This window comes from Bombus bifarius, unplaced genomic scaffold (assembly GCF_011952205.1).
Source record: "Bombus bifarius isolate JDL3187 unplaced genomic scaffold, Bbif_JDL3187 scf7180000009243, whole genome shotgun sequence".
In the NCBI taxonomy this organism is placed as follows: Eukaryota; Metazoa; Arthropoda; class Insecta; order Hymenoptera; family Apidae; genus Bombus; species Bombus bifarius.
The window spans coordinates 3,905,017-3,919,708 of NW_022884989.1; the positions used below are offsets into that span (position 1 = coordinate 3,905,017).

Below are 14,692 nucleotides of genomic sequence, written 5' to 3' on the forward strand. Positions count from 1 at the left end.
CTCTTTGCCCCTACCTCTCCTCTCCCTTCGCCCTTTCACCCCCTTATTTATCCTCCCTATCCCCCCGGCCTCTCCACCTCTGGCAACCCTTTGATGCAAATGCTAATTCGCGATTACCGTTTTTGCTTCGTGCCAAATCGTGATTCACTCGATTTATAAATCATTCGCGACGGATTATACCGCGGGTAATGTATATCCCGCGGCGCGTATGCCTCTCTCGTGCATACACCGCGAGACTTTAAATCATAGCCTGGTGCCCCGTACTCGACCGTGATTTCGTCCTTTGCAAGACACGCGTCGTTCCACCTCGTGAAAAAGCCGATTCTTCAAGTACGAGGGCAACTAAGCACGAGGCTCGAAGCAGTCGTAATTCCGATTCGCCCTGTCAATGAGATGTTTTTGGGCGTTGATTCGGTTGAGTGGGCACAGACGAGTGGACGACCCTAGTCGAGTGATATGGATTGAGTTTTGCGTTTGAAAGCATCTTGCATAGCATCTTAGGACAATTGAACAGTCTTTCTTCTCTACTTGTTTCTAGAGAAAGTTACAACGAAAGAATTCGGTCGTAGGGAAGGAATCGAGTATTAAATTATTCGAGGCTCGAGGTACTTACGCGTTAATCCTTTTAAAGTCGGATGCTTTTGGGTCGTGATGACATTTTTTCCTTCGAATTACGAACAGTAGAAACATGTTTGCTTGATATTTCTATAAGATAAGAGGATATAATGCGTTAAAATTAGGACCAATGAAAATACATTTATCGTCGAGTTAGTAACTCGTTGCGGTACAATATCCTGGATATACGAAATAGAGCAGGAAAGAGTTAAATGAAATACAAATGCAACGATACATCGATCGTACGACCAGCTTCGATCAGAAATTTCAGACACCTGGCCTGTTCTTTAACTCGGAAGAAGCATCTGACTCGTTATCTTATTTCCAAATATTTTTCACGCAATAATCTGATAATCACGCAATTATTTCTGCACGGATGAACGCAACTTTAACGCGATAGAAGCATTATGACCGTGCAAACTAAAAATACATTTCTATGCATAGATTTTCAACGTTTCGTTTCTACATTTCCAACCAAGTTGTGCAAACCGATCTTACATGTAGCAAGAGCAAATACGCGTAAAATATCATTGCACTTCGACTAAGATTAACAGTCTCTTGATTTATCATTTAATAATTGCAAGCAGAAAGCGGCTGCGATTGAGCGATATACCGGTTGATATGTTAATTCAGCGATCGTTCGAAAATTCGTTTCCGATTAAAAACCGGTGAAACTAGAGAGCGGGTTAATCGTCTGGCTTGGATTTTTTACCGAATCCTATTCCCGCCACGGATGTAACATCTGTTCTAATCCACCATCTACCTGTGTACGTACGTACTTTCTTCGTTCGTGTTTATTAAAATCTTTCGACGAGGACTTTACGCGCGAATCGTTACGAAAATATTTGAGACTCACGAGCTGGCGTAACGAGCCACGGTTAAAGAGAAAAAGGGCGAAAGAGTGAGAAGGAACGAAGAAGCGAAGAGACGTGAGAGCGAGAGAGAGGTAGCGCGGAAAGGTGAAGGGGAGGAAAGAGGAAGCGAGAGAGCAGGTAGAGAATCGCGAGGAGGAACGCACAGGTGAGAACGAGAGGACAAAGAAAACGAACTGGGAGGGGGTGAGGTGGTTGGGAAGGGGCTTGCGACCAAGAGGAAGGAGGGACGAGCCAGGAGGAAGTCAACGTCCGAAGATTACGGCAATGACATTCGCTTTTTCTCACTCTCCTCCTCGTGTTCCTCTCTGGACTCGCTGTCTTTTTTCCTTTCGCGATCTTTTCCTCCTTTCGAATCCACCGATCTTCTCTTCTCTCGTCGTTCACCTTTCTTTCTCCTCTTCTCTCTCTCTCTCTCAGTCTCTTTTCTCCCTCTATCTTTCGCTGTTACAGCTGGCGAGAAACGTTTTGGAAAAGAATAAAAACGCTAATATATTCGGCTATCGACCATGGTCGGGTCAAACTTTACCGATCGATCAATAATCGAAAGATTATTCCGAGAGAAGCGCGACTTGCTCTTAGTTTCGTTGATTCCACTTGCAACACGATTATCGATACCGTTCGATGAGCTTTGATCTCGTGGCGGAAGCATTCCTCCGCGTGTTCGTACGTAGCGACGACTCGTTTGTCCGCGAAAACCTTAGGAGATCGGGGAAATCGAGCAAGGTAAAACGAGATCGATCGCGCATGCTCGAACTTCCAGTTTATTTATACGTCTGGTCAGAGAGACGAATAACAGTTTCTTCTTTTGTTGATCGCGTTCGAAGTCGTGGTTTTCCCTTGGTTTCTGATTTTCGTTTCGTTTTGATTTGTCTTTTCAGCGATGGATCACGTGAAAAGCCAGGGGACCACAGACCCACTGAAAATCGGTGGAAAAGGCCGTGCTTGCGTTACCCGAAAAAAGTTTTCCCCCTAGATCGTTCCATTGTGCAACGTGGCAAATAAAGTGAAACTCAGAGAGAAACGAACAAAATATAAAGAAGGAAGAGAAAATACGCGGAGAGGAAGGAAGAAAAGGACGGAGAAAAAAATATATATACATATATAAACATAAGCGTAACACAAAGATAGAAAAAAAGTCAAGGAGAGAGAGAGAGAGAGAGAGAGAGAGAGAGAGAGAGAGAGAGAGAGAGAGAGAGAGAGAGAAGCAGAAGAGCGGAAAAGGAAAGCGAAAGCAGCGAATGATCTCTCGATCTCAACCAAAAAGGAAAGATAATGGGTTGAACCCTCGCATCGTTTTTATTTCGAAGCGGAAACCCGGGGAGAGAGAAAGAGAGAGAGAGAGGGAGAGAGCTAGAAGGGAAAATAACGATGTCGATGAGAACATGCCCTCGCACGAAGACGATACCGAGCGTCTTTTCAAACAATGCTGAACCCTGTCGAAGATCGCGATCCCACGGATTTTCGCAGCCCTCGGGCAACCAGATAGCTAACGAGAAAGGTCTTCTCTTCCTGTTGTGACACGGTGCCAGTGAAGTGCGGATTTTTTTCCCCGTTTGTTCGTGCAACCGCTGCCAGGTGCTTCGTAGTTGTTTGCTTTCGCGTTGACACGGGAAAAAGGATCGTTAAAAAAAGAAAAGGAAAGAAAGAAAAAAAAACAAAGGAAAAGAAATTGAATCTTGCGCGATCAACAACCTTCTATGAATCCAAACACACACATTTCGTGATCCACAGTTCTTCGACTTCGTTCATTTAACATTTTCATCTCGAACGAACCACGTCTTTCATTTTTCTCATATTTTCTTTCAGTCTCGCGTTTGTTCCGGTTTTAACCAGCCGCGAGTACCATCATCGATCGTCTGCTCGAGTAAAGAGTAAAGAGCAGAGAGTAGCCTGTTGCTCGGCTAGTGGCAAACAACGCGCTGGGATAGACGCAAAGAAGATACATGTACGTTGTATATAATAAATCCATTAAAGTTTCTCCTGGAGCATATCAAGACGTAAAGTCGTTGAATCGGTGAAATTCGTGACGAGTCGGATTGAACTCGCCGATAAGGATCGGGAGAAAATAGAAACGTGTCACGGCGAGCGTAATAAAGCATCCGCGCGTAATCGTATCAGATTGAATAATAGGCTGCTCAAGGCTACCGAAAAGCATTGCCCCCGGCCGCCAGTGTCTGGAGAATAACGAGAATCGTATGAACGGGAGCAACGCATAATGTGTTCGAAGGCGCTTTGAAGGAGAGAGATTAACAGATAAAACGCGCTCTCTGGCCAAGCCGTGGACGTGCCAAAATTGTTCGTCAGTTGCCTGCGGACAGCTTCATTGAGAATCTGCCTGAGGAGTAACGGCCAGTGACCTCGGTTCAACCGCTCTCGAGAGCTCCGTTCGAGAGGAATGCTTTCTCGAAACCGTAGCATCGCGAAACCTGACGATCTTCTTGCGAAAACGTCGTCCTTTTCGCCCTCTTCGTCTTTTTCGTCGTCTTCTTCGTCTTCCTCGTCATCTCCGTGCCTGTCGTCGACGTTCCACCGTTGGTGAATCGGTCCGCGAGAAAACGAGATGTGCTCGACGATCGTTCGCGCGTAAAGTTTCCAGGTAGCACGCTGTTTGGAGGAAAGCCGAGCGAGTGGATCGGGAAAAGTTGGACCGACGCTGCATTCGACGAGGATCAAGGAATTCGTAGAAACGCGGAGTGCCTCGTTCAGGTACTTTTCGCTTTTTTCGTTCTTTCTTTTTTTCTTTTTTTTTTTCTTATTGCGTGTGCTCAAGGGATTGAACGAAAGGATATCACGGGGATAAAGAGCATAGATGTGTGTCGTTTCGCGCACTATTCGTTCCGCTGGTGATACACCAGCGAATATCCGGTGGGCACGCGATTCGCGAACCTCCTAAAGACCGTTTCGTTGCTGTGTTCCGTTTCTTCGTCGTGCGACGACTTGGAGTTCTGAACGCAGGATATATGTTTATAAATCAGCAGTGACACCTCCTCCGATTCGTTAAACGAGAAACATCTTCGTACGAGGATCGGTTCGATTCTCGGTTCTTCGCCGATCTTAAGAACGGCGCTCTCGCGTCTAATCCTTGATCGAGAATAATATTTCATAGCGATAGCGTGATACAGTGGTTACGTACTTGAGCGTACGAAGAAGGAAGAGGCAAAGAATAATTACAGAGACATATAGCAAGCATAAAGAAAAAAAGGGTCTCCTATAAATCTCGACATAGAAAAGTGATGAACATCGAGCCGGACGCGAATCGAGTCACGTAGCGAGTCGAGTACGCGAATGGTGACCGCAGTTGGTACCGAGGTGCGCGATCACCGACGTCATTATCACCATTACCTCTTCGTACAATGGACGTTTTCAAAATCGATCAGTCGCTGAGCGCGGGTCTGGGTAGCGCCCCGGCGCCAGACACCCTTACACCGGAAGTGTCGTTCGACGCTGGTAGTGAATTCAATCTGAGCTTCTTCGACGGACCGGAGGAGAACAGCACCCAAGGCTTCAGCGATCCCGGTTCCGTTGGTAGCGCCAGCGCATCGCCTCCGCCTGGAACACCAGCCAGCATCCCTGTAAATCCTCCGAACGCCGCCCTACCGATTGTCCAAGTGCCCCCTGGCATCGTCATTAAGCAAGGTTTGTTTCATTTTCCTTTTTTTTTTCTTTTTTTCCCATCTCAATTTTCTGTTTGCTTTTCTGTCGTGTTTTATTTCCTCGGACGTTTCGTAATCTTTTAAATCCATTTCTGTTACCCCTGTCATTCGATTGGTACTAGGTTTTAACACGTTAGCGACTCACGAAGGTATTTAAATATTCAGCGTAGACGATTTTTATGTATATGTCGTACGTGTTGGAGAAAATATTTTGCAATTTCATTGGCACCGATGTACGATAGACGTATTTACTCTAAACTTATATTTAGTAAAAAATTAGTATATACCGTATAAGCAGCGATCTTGAGCGTATAGTAAGCGTTAGAAATGGACGCACTAAATTTTAAGGCTTATCTACCGAACAATTGCTCGTTTTATGATCTCTGTGAAATACGTAGCTATTTAGCCATCGACTATGCTGCAGTTTCTATGTACATTTTTAAATTTCAAATTTCCAAACGTAACCGATGATCGTCGAGCGTTGTTACGATGTTGATAAAACTGCAAAATATTTCATACAGTACACGCGATATATTCGTAAAAGGTTTCTGCAAATGTTCAGATGTTTCCGTGAACAACCGTATATAGCCGTTTCGTTATTTCGTACGGCGATCGCGATACAATCGGCAAGAAGGTGTGTGATTCTATGTGTTTAAACAAATCGAGAAACATTGTACGAAAAGATTTAATCGTACAATTGTTTTTGACTTATCCTTTTCACGTACAATCACCTCCTAGTCGAAGTACGAACTATAAAAATAGAATGAATTTACGTTACGATATTGTTATCCGGTGATATTTTATGGTATGCCGTTGAAAGGAGAAGCATTGTTTAAAGTTTAAGCGATGATGTTTTGCAAGACGCGTGCCTTTGTTACGGTTTCTCGCACGGTTTAGTAACGCCGCGTGGATATGGGCGTTATGAAAGCGAGCGGAGGAAAAAATTGGCGCGTCGCTCGCGTACCTGGCATTTCATTACGCGATGATGAAAGTTGTAATTGATTGATTCAATTTTACGGTCCATGATCGTACAGGTAAAAAAACTGACCAACTTATACGTTGTTGCTTCAAAGTGATTTAGACGTTACTTTTTTACAGGCTATTTCAGTGTATTGTTGTTCAGCAGATGATTTATATCGCTCTATATCCATAGAAGATCGCTAATGTCCGTATCGTATTTATGTGTTCATTTCCATTGAATTTATGACACTTGCGTCTGAAATTACTTGAAACGTCTTGAAATATTTTACTTGGTTGGTCTCGACCGCGATCTCTCAATCTTAAACGAGGATCTGGAGAATATTTAAGGACACGCGAGGGAAATTGGTTTTATCTATCTTGAATTCCTACTCATTGTCGATAATATGTAAGTCTCACAGATCAAACACTTATCTCATTAACGATTAAAGTTGGATCCAAAGTCTTGTAATTTAAACATTTGGCCCAGTAGCAAAGAGAACACGCCAGGATAGAAGCGTTCGTTCGAAACTCTCCCAAACGAAGAAGCCTCGAGACCGACATTGATATCTCTTGGCCCTCACGAAACTTTCAATTGTTTTAATAATACCGTTGCTTATTTTACAATTCTGATTCGCCATGTTTATCTGTCGCTTCCATCGTTCCCTCTTCTTAGATGGTTCTGTAAAGGTTACGATACAAATTGGAAAGGTCGCCGAGTGGTTTGCAATACTTGCGATTCGTTTCGAGGCGAGCACAATGCTATCAGGCTACAATATAAATCCACGAAGCTCTGGTTGGCTACCACCGTCCTACCGATTTCTCTTTCAATTGAGTTTTCTTCGAGCGTTCCCATTGTCTGAAGGAAATATCGGATCGAAAACTGGTTTCGTACGATCCTCCTTGTGAATCCAGCCCAACCCCCGTCTCTCCTTTTCTCTTTCTCTCTTTGCCGCTCTCTATTTGCAAAGAGAACGGGGGCTGACATTTCACTCGCGAATCAACAGTGCACGGTAGAGAGATACACGTTTTCTTCTTACAATTAGGGTCTCGTGTAATGCAGATTCGTTGCCCTTTTGCCGCGAACATCTTCGCTTGGGAAAATGCGAAAATCGTACCGATCAGCGTCGTCGTGGCGAAAGGGGCAGAAGAGAAAGCTGGGCCGACTGTTTGATTGTATCTAACATTTTTTAGGAAAAAATTTATTAGAATCAGAGAAAGACGATTGTTGTTTTCTTAGAGTTATTTTATTTTAGATATAATCGTAAATATCGAACGAGGTGGATAATATTTGGAAATATTTGTACTTCGAAACGCGCGTATCTCGTTGGTTTGATAGAAGATCGTCGATTTTAAAGTGTCTGTAAAAATTGGCTTTATAACCGAGCTAAGCATTTACTAGGACAAAGGCGTTGTAATTACCTAATAAACTTATATTTAGAACGAATGGATTGAAAGCGGAAAGAACTTGTTACAAAAGCGATATAAAATATTCCGAGGAAATAATACGTTTGTCTGGTCGTTTGCAAACGATTCAAATTTCTTGCGCGTCATCCGACATATAACCGACCGAGGACAAGCTGCGTAAAGTTTCAAACAACCTGAGACGTGACACTTTGAAGGAATAATACGAGTTACATGCATCTACCCTTATGTGACAATCAAAAGTTGAGACATCGCGACAACAAGATCAGCATTAGAACAATTTAGGGATATGCATTATCGAATGAAACACTATATACGTTCAAATGTTAATTACGCTAATGTTTAGCTAATACTGGACCGTGGTTTGATTTTTATAATGCGATCAATTTTTAGATATATTTCTCGTGCACCGTAAGTACTCTAATCATCCAACCCCATTGTGTTTATGCAAGTGGAAACTTTTATAAACACAGCTAGAGAAACGAAATCCAAGCATAGTTTCCAATATTAACGAGATTAAAATACTTCAAATGTTTTACGTACGTCTGTATGTTATACTTATCTTTTAATCCTTCATAAATCCATAGAAACCCGCAGTCTAACGATAATGTTATGAACTTTGCTATTCGCGTCCCAAAATATCGAAAACTACTATCAGAAGCTATGAAAATTCTCAAGAGAAGAGATACTATATCCAGTGTCTAATACGATCAGACCGCGATTCTTTCAACATCACTAGGTAACTACCTTTTCGTTAAGCATGAGAAGCGTCGAGAGATGTCGAGGACCACGGTGGAAGTCGCCATTTAAATTATACATTCGTCTAAAAGGACTGCGGCGTCGATTTGATACGATGGTTCCCGAAAATCCAACTTTGAATTTCAATCTCGATGCGGTCAAGGTTTGTCACGACTGAATCTATTTAGAACAGTTCCCTGAAGGGAGATGCGTTAGTACGCGACGAATCGTCGCGAGGAATTTCCTTTTTCCTCGATGCTTCTACGCTCGTGTCATTCGCTGTCGATAACTTTCTTGATGCTCAAGGAACAGACTCCTGAATATTTCTCGACCTGTCATCCCGCTAGGGTCCAAGGGAATTCTCGTGAAAGCACGATGACGCATTTTACCTTTGCGCACGTCCATCCGCATAATTCGCCCGCTCCGCTGTCGTTCACGCAATTTTTTCTCGCTCAAACTTTGCAAGAAGGTTCGCCAGGCACTTTAAAAACAACGAACTTTCGTCGACAGTTCGCTTAATCATCCCGCGGTACTCTTTTTAAATCGTTGCGAACTGCTCGCGAGAACGAAAGCAGCATCTTGGGTTTTGTTAAAAGTCAAACGAAGCTTGGCACCTGAGGGTTTGGTGGTGTTCGAAGGGAAGTAGAATAGAACGGATGATATTAATGTTCGTCTGTTTGATAGATCTCTTTTCCTGCCTGTTTATTTGATGGAGTGATTGAGTTTTATTGACTGATGGTGAATTATGAGGCAGAAAAGTTTTCTTCGCTCTGTGTACGATATTTTGCGTGGCTATCTATCGATCATTGTATTGCGAGGTAATTGTAGAATCGATGTAAAGAAAATGGGAATGGAGCGACGTAAATTTTGACATATAAGAAATTGTTATCTATCGTCGTAAATTAAATTACTCTGTGAATAGTTGTACATTTATAACATAAAGATGCAAAATTGCACATTATACGGGTAATATGCAAAAATATATAAAATATCAAGAGTATGCTACCCTTCGTGAATAAAACAAATCCCTTTGTCTTGTTTCGAAACAAACGTTGTTTTACTTGCGTTTCTAACAATATTTACACAAACATCCTCGATCTACTAACAATTTCGTACATCTCTGCGAAGATTCACTATCATTCGGTTGTTGCTCTTAAATAAATTGTGTTTATAAGAAATAACTTGTAGCAAGTCATATCGATTTAAGGTTGTTAAATAAATTCTTATGGATAAATCACTTGCGCTAAAATAGAAAGAAAAGAATTTTCCTCCCTGGAAGAAACATAAGAATACAAAGTTATATAAAAAACGTAGATGGGACAGGAGATTAGAAAAGTAACCTATGATAGAGCGGAGTTTTATTATTAGTTACACCTAGCTTCGATATATATATCTTTTCTATTTTTATGTCATTGCGCAATGCTTGTATCATCGCGTTCTAAAAAATTCGTTTCACCAGGACTCGATTCCTCCAGGTTCGACAGCGATAATCGATTCGAAATCGACATGTATTCACGACGATCTGACGAATGGAGAGGCGATGCTCGGACCGTCGATGACCGTTCGCAGTCATTGGCGTCCTGTTCATGTCACGTAAATCGTCTTCCTGGAACGAAGGCCACGAGAAAGTTCGTGCCGCTGGTTCAGTGCCACGGTCACGCTACGTGCGTGGCATCGACTCCGACGAAAGTAAACTAAATCCAAAGGATTACGCAACACCGTTTTAGCAGTCTCTCGATGTGTTTCTTTGACCGCCTTCTTTCTCATTTCATCTTTTCATTCCTCTTCCTTTTTTCATCTTTTTGTCATTTATTTTTAACTGCTTAATAAATTCTTGTGGACTAGATAGAACCTTCTTGTTAAGCCCAAGGATCTTCACGATAGAGACATTTGCACGTAAATTACTGTTATACGATATTTCTTGGAAATTTAAGTAAGTTGATGATAATCAGTATGAGTCGAGTTTATGTTAATTAATTAAAGAATTGTACATGTGTTGATAGGTGAGATTAAATTTGGAAATTCTGCGACAATAATTGTGTTAAAAATGTAAAACATAAATGTAAAACAAATATTAAGGAGACGTTCTTCTCTGTTCAAAATTTTTCCCAATCTTTTCCTATGTTTTCTTTCACAATCGCCTTTAAAATGCATATGTGTCGATGAATTTAATTTATTTCGACGAGAGAAAGCGATCTTTGATCGAAATGATACACTCTTAAATCCATGTACCGTAACAATGTAACAGTTCCAAGCTTACATAATTACAGAACATTTTGGACAAATCATCATGAAAAAAACATCTCTTGGGAGACAAAGTTTAAAAGCTGTCAGATATCTGAAAAAAATTGCATTTTTTATTTCACTCGCTTGATCGTTCAAAACGTCGAACTCTCATACAAATGACCGGCTACTCAGAAGGATCTCTTCAACGTGGTCATTGGTTTTGAATAATTGCCGGATACTTCCGAGTGTAATATAAGCACGACAGAGTCGTGTGTCGAGTTAACGTGCTTTATTAATATTCATGCAACCAGATACTCGTTTCTTGTCTTCGTATGGCGTTCACCTTTTCGATACGTTTCCGGATTTTTTACACGCCCGTATACTCGTCGTTTATCCTTTGATATAATCCAGTTTTCCTGCAGAAAAAGTGACAGAATCTCGTTAAAATTTATGGTTGCCATAAGAATTCGAAACGATCGCACACATGTTGTTTCGTGGCGAACCGTGTTTTTCTAAAGCTATATTTTGCTTGTCAAGAAGGAAAAGGGCGACGAAAGCTGACTCGCGTACTCGCTTTTAATCGAGTCAGTCTGGAACTACCACTATGCTAGTTTCTGTGTCTAAAAATAATTTCCGCGGGACTAATTTGTTCGTCTCGTACGAATTGAACTTTCTATCCGCATTCGACAGGTTATCGCATCATTTCCTTGCCCTGAAGCCTTATAGCTACCAGTTTTTGACACTTACGTAGTTTCACGTGTTTACATAATTCTGTGATTTTTATCCATTCGTTTCTACTGGCCAATTGGTATTGGACTCTATGGTTAGTTAACATCAGTGACAATTACATAAAATATGCTTTTAATTATCTACGTTAAAGGAATAAACACTCGTAATCGCCGTCCCGATTTTTAACTTGTTGAATATATGAGACATGTTATAAGTTATAGCTAACTGTAATATGTTTTTAGCTTCTTATATTATTTGTATGCTATATAAATTTTCTATATCTATTGACTTATTACCATATCGTATTAAATTTATTGGATACAGTTATATATTACGCTGTAACATTAAGTATTTATAATTACAGATAGTTGCACATAGTTTAGTTAGCAAATTTTCTGACTAAACGAAGGAAAATAACATCATAATTACGAAAACTTCATAATTAGCCAAAGGAAAAAGGAAAACGAAGAAACGAATCAAAGTTGTTTCCGCAAAAGTTAGAAATAGCTTAACCTGATTGGCGCCAGTCACGTAAGGGGCGCCAAATGCGCGGTGTATACCACGATTAGGTACGTACCTGGCGCAGATACGAGGAGAGGAGCCGGGGTAGAACGCGCGGATATTAACGCGAGGAAATATTCTGTGCACCGGCAAAAAGTGACGCGGTATTCCATTATCCTCGTCGGCACGATGCAAAACCGGTCGAAATGATTGGATTTTTATCTTCCATCTTGCTCGTTGCCCCGTTCCCCGTCTCTGTTCGTAGCGCGTATCGCGCGCAAGTTACCGCGTTTCTTCGTTTCTTTCTGGCGTGTTACGAGTAACGAGGAACGCCGCGCCGCCGCGACCGAGTGAGAAAGACAAGGACGAAAGACGCGCGCGCACACGAGCGCGAATCGCGCGTGGAGACGCATGTGCGTACGCGAATGTGTGCGCTGTTACCGTGTGACTCATCCAGGTACATTGCACCCGGTACGTGTCCGGTACAAGCTCGAGTCGGTACGCTCAACGAGCGTCCGCGTCCAATATTTTCCGATTTTTCGATCGACTCAATGTCATTTTGATTTGTCCCGCCCGATGATTCGATATTTCAAAGTGAAGCGTGCTTTAAAAGTGAATTTATCTTGGGCTTTGGGAATTGCACAGGCGAAGAACAGGCGGTGCGGCTGTTGAGAAAACTGAGAAGTATAACTTATCAGAAGTACCTATAAGAGCTCGTCGGGTACGCGAATTTAATTGTTTTATGCCAGTTGGCTCGTGATTAACGACGATTACTATCATCGACCAGCCGAGGGAGATGCTCTGGAGGCGGTTTGTACTTACGAGGTTACGATCGTAGCCGATGTCTCGCGAGCAGCACGCAGTTTGACCACGTACGGATATAAAGCGTAACGTGTCGTTACGTTAGCACGAAACCAATACTCGCCGACGGACATTCGTTAGAAGAGCGTTTAACCCAATCGCTTCCTACCGGCCTTGCCATTTCCTTCGAACATGTGCGTGCGACCAGAGAAAACGAAAACATCGAGAGTGGTGTGGTCTTGACTCGGAACGGTGCGCTGGGAATCGCGTGTGAATTATTAAAAGTCGCCGAGACGTGTGGTAAATACATACTTCTCGATCCGTCTTTCTCCGCCCTTCCTTCGACTTTTCAGAGCTTCTTGACAGTGTCTTGTTCGTACCATCGGTTAGTCTCTTTCGCTCGTTCCCTTTCGTCTTCCGTGCTGTGCGTCTCCGTTTTTGTCTCTCTCCATCGTGCCAATGCCAGTTCGCGTCTCCCTCTCCGTTTCTCCTTCTCTTTCCGACGTTCTCGCGCGAATCCTCGTCGTTCTCCGTTGCACCTCAAGAGCAATGAACTCTCGGTAGGGTATATCATCAGTGAAGTGATGCTACCAGTGCGCGTGTGCGCGAATGTATGCGTGCGCGCGCACGCGAGACCGTGCGTGTGTAGCAGCACACAACACGGTCGAGTCGCGCGTTTCTATCGCACCTTTTCTCTTCCTTTCTTTTTCCCTGCATATACATACGCGTCGAATAAAATGAAATCACGGCGTATAGGATACGCGGTGCACCGAAACATCGGTGCACGCGCAGCTACGACCAGAGACAGCCACGTGTAGAATGCATACATCGACCCTAACCGCGATACATCTCCAATCCCCTGCTTTCTTTCTTTCTCTCTCTTTCTCTCTCTCTCTCTCTCTCTCTCTCCCTCTCTCTTGTCCCTCTCTTTCCTTTTGCATTATAAAACGATTGACCTTCCGGATACGTTTTAACGAGGTATCACGCGCGGTGATAATGGCCGGACAGAGAGTTTCGCGGCTCGTAATTGAAAAAGAAATTTTATTCCTTGCTTCGGTATTATGCCGCACGGCAATCTAGTCGCTCGCGACTCGCTCTCAAGTCGTCAGCCAGGAAACTAACAATCCATTTGCTATTCGGTGCTTTGTCTAGCGCTGCGTGCAGCACACTCTTCTTCGCAATACGTTAAGGAAACTCTGATGTATTGCTATTCGAGTAAATCAATTTAGTTAAATAGAGTATTGCGGTTTGGCATTGAGGTAAGGAAAAATTGTGTTACGTAAACTTAAAGTAATTGGTTTCTCAACTAAACAGGAGAGAAAATGTTGCATAATTTCAAGGGTCATTAAAGATTTATTTGATACCTGTTTTTAGTTGTTCTTTTCTTAATTCGGCCGATAATTAAATGATATGTTAATCGGTAGTTTGTAGCGGAGTAACTAGGGATAAGATTTTTTGCAGTGTAGAAGACTTAGCTAATGGCAATGCTAATGACGGTAGAGGTAGAAGAGACCTTTTTAGAAGGAGAAAGAGAGTCGTGTTAGCGTTGGCAGTGCAACGCCATTGAACTGCCTACTATGTAGGTATACAGTATACAGTACCAAGTGGTCATGCAACGGTAAAATTAAGGGAAATTGATTAAGATCGGCTGTTCCGTGTGTATCTGATCGAACTTGTACACCCTGACTTCCTGGTGCAGGAGCAGTGCCTCGTGATTAATGCGAATTCTTTGATGTTAAAAACGTATAAGCATATGTAACAAAGTTAGATTTTTTTACAAATTTTTGATTTATTTATTTACTTCTGAAAAAGAACAATTCGATACGGTTATCTTCTTGAATAAAATACTTTGATGCTAAAATATTTTCTCCATCTAATATCGAAGTTTCACTCTTAAAATACATTTTTGCTGATACCTATAATTTTCAAGTCGCTGACCAATTCGATATTCTTTACTCGAATTGTCTTTGCGTATACAACAATTCGTGTCATTTACCGGCACCCAAAGACCTAATATTTAAACGCAACAGAACTGTCTATTTGTGTAGACTGTAGACTGTATACTGTAGACTGTAGACTGTAGACTGTAGACCGTGGAGTGTAGAGTGTAGAGTGTAGAGTGTAGAGTGTAGAGTGTAGACTATAGACTGTTACATTCCCTCATGAGTATGG

At 42.3% G+C, this 14,692-nt stretch overlaps 1 protein-coding gene across 3 annotated transcripts in view; it reads left to right on the forward strand.

Moving 5' to 3' along the window:
* The window catches only part of LOC117214736 (ecdysone-induced protein 78C), a 141,078-nt gene that overhangs the window by 15,913 nt on the left and 110,473 nt on the right, over positions 1-14,692 (forward strand). For 2 of the 3 annotated variants that reach the window (XR_004488928.1, XM_033461030.1), the window contains exon 1: positions 4,369-5,126. The exons of the other annotated variant lie outside the window; for it this stretch is intronic. Coding sequence is in view for 1 of the 2 variants with exons in the window: in XM_033461030.1 (XP_033316921.1) it covers positions 4,844-5,126 (283 nt within the window). In the remaining variant the exon portion in view is untranslated. Of the gene's footprint in view, positions 1-4,368; positions 5,127-14,692 lie in introns of those variants that run through there. 3 annotated transcript variants of the gene reach the window in all.